The sequence below is a fragment of the Sinocyclocheilus grahami genome, unplaced genomic scaffold (assembly GCF_001515645.1).
Source record: "Sinocyclocheilus grahami isolate Dianchi unplaced genomic scaffold, SAMN03320097.WGS_v1.1 scaffold94.1, whole genome shotgun sequence".
Taxonomy (NCBI): domain Eukaryota; kingdom Metazoa; phylum Chordata; class Actinopteri; order Cypriniformes; family Cyprinidae; genus Sinocyclocheilus; species Sinocyclocheilus grahami.
The window spans coordinates 2,455,812-2,466,462 of NW_015505273.1; the positions used below are offsets into that span (position 1 = coordinate 2,455,812).

Genomic DNA, 10,651 nt, shown 5'->3' on the forward strand with positions numbered 1-10,651 from the left:
CACGCACACACACTCACGCACACACACACACACACACACACACACACATGCACACACACACGCACACACACACACATACACTCATGCACACACACACACACATGCACACACACTCACGCACACACACTCACGCACACACACACGCACACTCACGCACATGCACACACGCACACACACACATGCACACACGCACATGCACACAGAAAGTTCACACATGCACGCACACACATGCACACGCACACACACTCACGCACACACACTCACGCACACTCACGCACACACACACGCACACTCACGCACATGCACAGACACACACACATGCACACACACACATGCACACGCACACACACTCACGCACACACACTCACGCACACTCACGCACATGCACACACGCACACACACACATGCACACACGCACATGCACACAGAAAGTTTCAAGCTTAGATTTTCCTCTGAAAGTGGAGCATAGTTCTGCAATCAGTCATAATGGTCACTGCGTAATTACTGCATTCAGATGCCCAGAGTAAATTAGTCTAGAAGAGTTCATCTAGAAGGAGTCTAAAATAGGTCTGCTCCATTCAAAGCATGCATCTCGAATCTCTTTAAACAGCTCCCGTCCTTTCATTTTCCTTTATACCACAGATAAATGCACCTGCTGGAATTTGTGTTAGTGGACACGAGTTAGACAAATTAGTCTCAAGCGTACTTTTAGAAACTTTAAATCTAAAGATTGTGAGATTTTACCCATGTAACCCATATACAAATGTAATGTATGTACATATAAAATTTCCATTTATGAAATATATTCATGTGAAGTAAAGGCATATGAAACCTACTAGAAACGGGAACAATTTCATTTGTTAACATATATCTAGCCCATACAAATACGTACATCCATCCTAAAGCCCGTCGATACATGTTTATATGAGTAAATATAATAGACATGTTTTTAGAAAATGTATTACAGTTCATATTGTTTTAATTAAGTTTCATATATAAGTAATATATATATATATATATATATATATATATGTGTGTGTGTGTGTGTGTGTGTTTCTTAATCAAATGTAAATTCATGTCCCAGTCACATTTTCTTGGTTAAATAAACATTACACTGTCAGAAAAAAAATTAATTATATATAACAATGTAATCAATATACTATTTATTAAAGCCAAGTATGAATCTCATCAAGTTAGTGTTTTTAAAGAGTTAGTTCACCTAAAAATGAAAATTCAGTCATTAATTACTCAACCTCATGTCGTCCAAACCCGTAAGACCTCCGTTCATCTTCGAAACACAAAATAAGATAATTTGGACGAAATCCGAGAGCTTTCTGACCCTCCATTAGACAGCAGCGCAACTGAAACGTCCCCAGGCCCAGAAAGGCTTGCTGCCTCGAGCATCGTTAAAATAGTCCGTGCGACATCAGTGCTTCAACCGTAATGTTATGAAGCTACGAGAATACTTTTTGTGCGCAAAGAAAATAAAAACAACGACTTTATTCAACGATTACTTCTCCTCCATGTCAGTCTTCGCAGTGCGTTCAGGAGAGTACGACGCACAAGCAAAGACGCTTGCTCTTTAGACATTATTCCAAAGAAATAAAACTATCAAATTTCCATATATACAAAATTAGCGCTTAGATTTTTCAGTATACTGCAATTTATGCATGGGCCATATTTGGCTATAAATGCGTATAAAATATATATATAGCAAAAATTGTGTACATGCTTATATTGCCCATACATATTCCTATTTAATGGTGAATATATGTTAAAATATATTTATACACACATTACCATATTGTATCCCATGTACATATTATAGTGTATTATTGAATATAAAATTACATACAGTATAAGCAAATATATTTTCACATTTTTTAATATATGAAAAATGGCAATTCCTTATGTATTATTTAATATATTGTAATATAATAACACAATATATTATATTTTCTCAGGCATGTCAATGGCAAAAAGTGTCCCAATTTACCTGAATTCACCCATATTGTTCTAAATTATATAATATATATATAATAATATATTGATTGTCAATATATATCATCTGTATGTTAGCAGACATCAGTTTTGACACTCTTGTCCTTGCAATTTAATTAGCCAATTAATTCAACTAGTCCCTTTTCTCCTTTCCATCCCTCAGTCTCACTGAAATATTAAAAGTGCATTAATGCTATCAGGGAGCACTCAAAGCAAATCCAGCCAAATTATGGAGCCCGAGGCTCTGTTTACATAATTGTGCTTTGGCTGTGATGGCGATTTAATGTGACAGCACACACTGGTGTATTTAGAGTTGTTCTCATCTGCATGAGAATATGAATGTGAAGTTCAGCATGAAAATGAACAATCCAGAAGGTGTGGGATGGTGTGATTGTGCAAGGCTTTATTCTTTGGCATCTTTCCTTCATACTAATAACTCACAGTGATTATCTGCATCTCTGATTTGGAGGTCAGGATATTTTTGTGTCATATTTTATAATGTTAATGAAGGACTTCACAACCTTCTTAAGTGATAATTGTCCAAAAAAAGTGTATTTTTCACTGCTAATTATATTATATTATATTATATTATTATGATATTTTTGTATATCATATTTATAATGTGAATTTAGGACTTATCTTATGGGGGCAATGTGTATCTTAATGATGCAATGTGTATTTTTTTACTTTTATATTTAATATTAAATGTGGTTTATTTTAAAATATATTATATTAAATATAAAATTAAAATAATTTTTAAAAATAAAAAATATAAAGAAATAAACATGCAATGTGTGTTTTTCAACTTTTATATTTAATATTAAATGTGATATATTTTTAAATATTATTTTATATTATATATAAATTGTAAATAAATAAAATAAAAATATAAAATAAAATAAAAAAACATGATGCAATGTGTATTTTTCAACTTTTATATTTAATATTAAATGTGATATATTTAAAAATATTATATATAAAATTTAAATAAAAATGATTAAATAAAAAATAAAAATTTTAATTAAAAAACATGATGCAATGTGTATTTTTCAGCTTCTAGATTTAATATTAATATTATATTTTAAAATATATTATTATATTATATTAATTGCTGATGCTTTATGGAGATTATCATATTTGGGTTTTTATTATTTACATATTTTCTTAGATTTTATTTATATCTAGTTACGTTATTAATAATATGCAAATAATATCATTAAGAAATATGTAGTTAATCTGCATATTATTTTTCATTCAGGATATTTTTGTATCTCATATTCATTATGTGAATTCAGGACGTATCTTATGGGGCAGTTAAAAGAAACATGATGCAATGTGTATTTTTCAACTTTTATATTTAATATTAAATATGATATATTTTAAAACATGCAATAAGTTTATGCACATAAAATAAATATTATACAGACAGTTCACACTGTGCAAAAACTGGGGGAAAAAGTGGTTATTCTTTGCTTTATGGAGATTCATAGAGTTTAAATATAGAAATACAGTTTGTGTGTGTATATATATATATATATTAATAGCAACAAATCACCAGTTTGCAATACACATTATAAGACAGGCACTATGCTATACAATAGCGTTTACACAATATAAACATAATATAGATCTTATGCAGACACTTTACTGGTGTAGAAACCAGCTATCTGCACATGATTTATTAAATTGGTTTAAACTGCTTTAGTGTAAATCTGAGTTTGTAAAGGTCATAAGGTGTTAAAGTACAGAATATTTTTGTTACACTGGTTTTACCCCATCATCTCTGCGAGTTACCATCTGCTGAGAAATATCCCCTCAGTCCTGCGATGTTAACAGAACGAAGCATAATTGGACTGTTTACACTTTAAGATTCAGTTGAAGCTGTGGACGGCCCACACATCCTCCTCGCTAATGACACCGCTTTCAAATCCTTGACTCTTCTCCAATTCAATTAAAGCTTTTTTTCTTCTTATGACTCATTTTATTCTCTCTCCTCTTCTCTTTCCAGTAACCTCGATACAGACAAACTATCAGGTAGGTGTGCATAATTCCTTTAAATTATCATTTTGGGAAGAAAATAAAAAAATGAAGAAGTGTTTCAAGTGGCAATAATTAAAAAACGAATCAAATTTTACTTGAAGATCTCACTTTGGTCAAACATTTCAGATTTCCTGCCTTTAGGAATGTGTGATAAGTGTTTTTTTTATTCGCTTGCAAGGTCATATTCTGCTAATATCTTCTTTGACTGAATTAATGTTGCTTTTAATTCTCATCTTTTCAACTATATTGATAATCTGAACATCCGCTGCTGTACCCTGATGTGCATATTATCCGTCTTGAACAGCCTGCCAGATTTGGATAATATAATATGTTAAAAACTGTGCTCTAAAACTGATATGTCAAAGGTGCTATGGATTTTCCGATGGATTTTTGTTCAGTGGTGTTATAATAGGAGTTGACAGTGAGGAGATTAACTCTGTCAGAGTTTCAATATGTTGAACAGCAAGAGAGGACTCACGCAGACTCACACACACACACACACACACTTCCCTCTGTCTCAGTCAGCATTTCCACAACAGACCTGTTCCTCTCTGAAGTGTGTGTGAGAAGTGGCTTTTGTTCCAACGTTGATAGCATTTCACGGTTGAGTGTTTGAGTGTTAGTGTGTGTGTGAGTGTGAGTGTGTGTGTGTGTGTGTGTGTGTGTGTGTGTGTGTGTGTGTGTGTGTGTGTGAGTGTGTGTGTGTGTGTGTGTGTATGTGTGGAGGACGGAGAAAAAGAGAAAAAGAGAAAGTGAAGAGGGAGGGTTTGTGTGTGTGTGTGTGTGTGTGTGCGTGCGTGCGTGCATGTGCGAGTGTGTGTGTGTGTCTGTGTGTGTGTGTCTGTCTGTGTGTGTGTGTGTGTGAGTGTGTGTGTGTGTGTGTGTGTGTGCGTGCGTGCGTGCATGTGCGAGTGTGTGTGTGTGTCTGTGTGTGTGTGTCTGTCTGTGTGTGTGTGTGTGTGAGTGTGTGTGTGTGTGTGTGTGTGTGCGTGCGTGCGTGCATGTGCGAGTGTGTGTGTGTGTCTGTGTGTGTGTGTCTGTCTGTGTGTGTGTGTGTGTGTGTGTGTGTGTATGTGTGGAGGACGGTCTGGTGATAGGTTGTAGGTAATATTTGTTTAAAACATGCACAAATGCACACCGGAAAATCCACTGGAGAAAGTATAGGACTCATATTTGGTTTCTGACCTATAATTCACCTTCTTTCTCGATTCAGATTACTTTTCCCAGCATCTTGGAGAATACCTGGACGTTCTGTCAGCGTTAGAGAAACTCAATGTCGCCGTCCTAAAGGCCATGGACAAGACGAAGGAGGTAAACTAGGATCAGAATGAGATCAAATCATATAACAGCAAGGCGTATTATTAACTAAAAGTAGTAAAAGATTTTTGGAATATTTTTGAAATAAAGTTGCAATAAAATGAAATATAAATATCAGATGGAAAAACTAAATGAAAAAAATAAACTAAAACTGAAATAAATAAATTAAACCTTAATAATGATATTTAAATGATAATGATGATGACAAAAGCACATAACAAAATTATTTAAAAAACTAAAATTTAAATAAAATTAAAACTGAAAATATCAAATTAAAAGCTAATTCAACATATAACACCAAGGTTTATTGTTAACTAAAACTATTAAAACATTTGTGTTATTTGAACTAAAGCTGCAATAAAATAAAATATAAATATTAGATGGAAAAACTAAACACAAATTTAAAAATGTTGCCTTTTCAAATAACTTACTTAGTTACTAACTATAAATAAATAAAAACTAAAACTGAAATAAATAAAATAAATTAAACCTTAATAGTAATATTTAAATAATAATGACAAAAGTGGAAAAATACTAAGAAAAAACACTAAAATTACAATAAAATTAAAAAGCTATAATATTACAAAATATTCAAAATATTTATAAAAACTATAATAGTATATAAATAATACCAAAATAACAATAACAGCAGGTCTGTTCTGTTGCTGTGCACCATATTTGATACTTTGTAAATGACAAAGCTTTAATATTTTGTAATATAATGCAATGACAGGCAAACATTTTTAAGTGTGACTTAAGCGCACACTTAAACTAAGTGCAAACCAAGAAAGTGCAAACAGTAAGACTCAGCAGATGTCCACTCTACTATCTCTGTGTGCCAGCCCTGATCTTTAGGTTTGACCGATGTTCTCTGTAATGGAGATCCTGCTTCTCTCAGTACTCTCTACACGGTGTCGAGGGCAGTAATTATATCCGACACATGTTCATCTCTGTGCGTTCAGGATAAAATGGGCCTTAAGTTTGTTTTCAGGCCGGTGTCTGAAAACAAAATTAAGGTTGTTACTTGTCAAGTTTCCTGAGAGCACACTAAAGTCAGTGGCTGGTGTCCTTCATCAGCAGCAGCTTAATCATGTTTGCTGTGTTATTCTGCATTGATGATGGAAACACTGCAGGATTTTAAATAAAGACGGCTGTAAAAGACATTTACCGACTGATGCAGCGGGTACGGAAAGGGTAAATGTGACTTAATTCAGCATGATGATGAGTGTTTCCCGTGCAGGAGTACCAGGGCTCGTCGGTTCTGGGGCAGTTTGTGACCCGTTTCATGTTGAGGGAGACGTCCAGTCAGCTGCTGTCGCTCCAGATGTCTCTGCAGTGTGCAATGGAGGCTGTGGAGGTGCAGAGCAGCACCACTCCGTGAGTCACACACACACACACACACACACACACACACACACACACACACACACACACACACACACACACATCTATCTATTCATCCATCTGTTTGTCTGTCCATCCATCCTAATCTAAATTCATCGAGTTAATGTACAGCATTCTAATCTAATAGTTTATATATTTTTAAATGCAATCCTGAATGGACACAAGCCTGCTTAGAAGAACCTTATATGTCTTCAGACATCATGAGAAGTTAAAACGGTTCTCCTGTGGCCTCATGGGAACCCAATAGTGTTCTTCTAGAACTGTAGAGTTCTGGTTCTTCAGAAAAACCAGAGGAAACCAAAAATGGCTTCTGACACGAAGAAGGTTCTGTGAACCATAGGTGCTGCTAAGAAGGACTGAAGATCTTTTATTTTTATTAGGGTGCAGTTTCTGCTCGCTGAGGGATGTTCACCTTTCTCAGCATTTATATGAGAGCGAGGGAAAGAAAAAGAGGGAGAAACAGAAAACTGATGAACAGAGAGCAGCAGAAGTAATGTAATGTGTTCTTCATGATGAAGCACATTTGTCTTGTTTATCCGTAGGGTATTCTCTTCCTCACGAAGCAGCTGTCACAGAAACACGCCGGTATTCTCAGAAGAGCTCTTAATGTGACGGAACAACAGGAAAATGTTTGCATATGTTTTTGTTTGCTACTAATCGCTCAATAAGTGAAAGAACATTTCTGCTGTTATTTCTCCCTGACTGTAATTCCCATTTGTCAAACAGAAAAGCCCAATGAGGACGATTTCATAACATGACTGGCTGTACAGTTCAGCAAGTTACCCATAAACAGCACAAGAGCTGGGTTTATCGCAGTCCTGGTGAACATAAGAATCATTTCTTGATGTTACAGCTTCAGTATTACAGACTTTTGATTCACTTTTGACAGATTTTTCCTCAGATTCTTGTTCTTGCTGAGCTGGACTTCAGATCCTTTGTTCACTTCTTCATTGTGTCATTTTTACTTAGGCCTATAATACCTGGAGAACAAACAAATTAGCATTCACAATTTTCTGAATGAGAGTTATGGCATTTTTGGGCTAACTTGTTCATGCTAACTAGCCAAACTTAAATAATTTGATAATACAGCTAATTATATAAAAAAAAAACTGTTTACAATTGTAAAAAAAGAGGTAAATGCTATTTACACTACAGCAAGATTTTGAGAATAATATTGCTTTTATAGTACAGTTCAGTAAACAAGAATTTAATATTTAGTAACTTACATTTTAGACTCAATGTTACAAGTTGTTGTATGTTTTTGTTCTATTAACGAAAATACTGTAGTTCCAAACAAAAGCAGAGCAGAACAGTTCGCAACACACATTGTTTTGTTCCTGAATGAATCCACGTTTTTGAATGATTCAGCTGAATGAATGATTTAATGACTCGCTCGTAAAGACACTTGTTTCGTTACTGAATGATTCAGTGTTGTTGAGTGAATCGTTTGAATGAATAATTCAATCACTCACTCGTAAAGCCACATATTTCTTTTCTGAATAATTCAATGTTGTTGAGTGAATCAGTTGAATGAATGACTCAGTGACTCACTTATAAAGACACTTGCTTTGTTGATTCAGTGTTATTGAGCGAATTGGCTGAATTAATGATTCAATGACTCACTCATAAAGCCACTTGTCTAGTTTCTGAATGATTCAGTGTTATTGAAAGAATCAGTTGAATGAATGATTCAGTAACTCACTCATAAAGACACATGTTTCATTTCTAAATGATTCAGTGTTGTTGAAAGAATCGGCTGAATGAATAATTCAGTGACTCACTCATAAAGCCACTTGTCTCGTTTCTGAATGATTCAGTGTTATTGAAAGAATCATTTGATTGAATTATTCAGTGACTCACTTATAAAGACACTTGTTTTGTTGATTCAGTGATATTGAGCGAATTGGCTGAATGAATGATTCAATGACTCACTCATTAAGAGTCTTGGGCTGCATTACACTTCACTTTTAGACACACACTGCTTATATATATGTATATATATGTATGAATGTGTGTATATATACTGTATATATATATATATATATATATATACAGTGTATATGAACGTTGAACTATTGTCCTCATTTGTAAGTCGCTTTGGATAAAAGTGTCTGCTAAATGACTAAATGTTAATGACACTTGCGAATGATTCAATGACTCACTCATTAAGAGTCTTGGGCTGCATTACACTTCACTTTTAGACACACACTGCTTATATATATGTATATATATGTATGAATGTGTGTATATATACTGTATATATATATATATATATATATACAGTGTATATGAACGTTGAACTATTGTCCTCATTTGTAAGTCGCTTTGGATAAAAGTGTCTGCTAAATGACTAAATGTTAATGACACTTGCAAACTTCCCTAAGTACTTCCCCTCAATGGGGGAATCCTCAATGCCATTTTGAAGTGCGTTCCACTTCGTGAAGTGGACGAGGGAAGTTTACATGGACAGACCCTTGAGCCCTCGATTTTGACCGAGGCAGCAAGTTTACTTCATATGTACACTTCAGGCTGCTCCATAGACCACAATGCAGCACGATTGTGACGTCACCAAAGATTGTGTTTAATTTATCCCTACCCCAAACAACTCTATAATATATTAAATTACTTTAAAAAAATATTTAAAACAGCCCAAGCACACCTTTATACTTATAGAATGCTGTATCAAACAAATTCTTAATAGAAACCACTTGTGCAATGTAATCAAGGACGTACATCCGAGTCGACGAGACAGAGGAAAGTTAGCGAGGGAAGGGCATAAAAAAAAACCTGGAACACAGCCTTGTTTCGATGCTGAATTATTCAGTGTTGTTGAGTGAATTGGTTGAATGAATGACGCACTGACTCACACAAAGCCTTGTTTCATTTCTAATTGATTCAGTGTTGTTGAAAGAATCAGTTGAATTAATGATTCAGTGACATGGTTGTTGAGCGAATCGGCTGAATGACTCATTAAAGGGTTAGTTCACCCAAAAATGAAAATTAGGCTGTGTTTTACTCACCCCCGAGGCATCCTAGGTGTATATGACTTTCTTCTTTCAGACGAATCCAGTCGGAGTTAGATAAAAAATTGTCCTGGCTATTCCAAGCTCTATCATTGCACTCAGCGGGTGTTGCAGTGAAATAAAAAATAAAAATAAAAAAAGTGAAATAAAAAGCACCCATCCATAAAAAAAAGTGTCTCACACGGCTCCGGGGGGTGAACAAAGGCCTCCTGTAGCGAATCAATACGTTTTTGTAAGAAAAATATCCATATTCAAAACATAATAATCACTTTAATCTAGCTTGCTCACTGTTGTACATGGAAGCAGTTATGAGCGGATGACGTATGAGGTCGGCTTTGTGCATGCGCCGCTCAGAAGTGACGAATGCGGAAGCACAGCGGAGAGATCAAAACAAAACAACGGTCACTAATTAGAAGTACAAAACAAGGATTTGTAAAGAAGAATGTCAGAGGATTTGGATATAAGCCAAGAGGAGACTGGTTTTCCTTTGCTAAAGTAAGGAAACTTTGCTTCCTTTGCTCCTGATAACAAACGTTGGTTTTCACGAGACTCACCGGCGCATGCGCAGCGCTGACCTCATACGTCATTCCCCCGGAGCTGCTTCCATGTAGGACTGTTGGCGCAAGCTACATTAAAGTGATTATTACATTTTGAATATGGATAGTTGTCTTACAAAAATGCATCGATTCACTACAGGAGGCCTTTGTTCACCCCCCGGAGCCGTGTGAGACACTTTTTTTTATGGATGGGTGCTTTTTATTTCACTTTTTTTATTTTTATTTTTTATTTCACTGCAACACCCGCTGAGTGCAATGATAGAGCTTGGAATAGCCAGGACAATTTTTAATATAACTCCGACTGGATTC

General features: G+C 35.0%; 1 protein-coding gene across 1 annotated transcript in view; it reads left to right on the forward strand.

Moving 5' to 3' along the window:
- Window positions 1-10,651, forward strand: part of necab3 (N-terminal EF-hand calcium binding protein 3) — a 42,013-nt gene that overhangs the window by 21,600 nt on the left and 9,762 nt on the right. Inside the window, exons 4-6 of the mRNA XM_016275484.1 lie at window positions 4,010-4,035; window positions 5,255-5,352; window positions 6,599-6,735. Of these exons, the coding sequence (XP_016130970.1) occupies window positions 4,010-4,035; window positions 5,255-5,352; window positions 6,599-6,735 (261 nt within the window). The remainder of the gene's footprint in view (window positions 1-4,009; window positions 4,036-5,254; window positions 5,353-6,598; window positions 6,736-10,651) is intronic.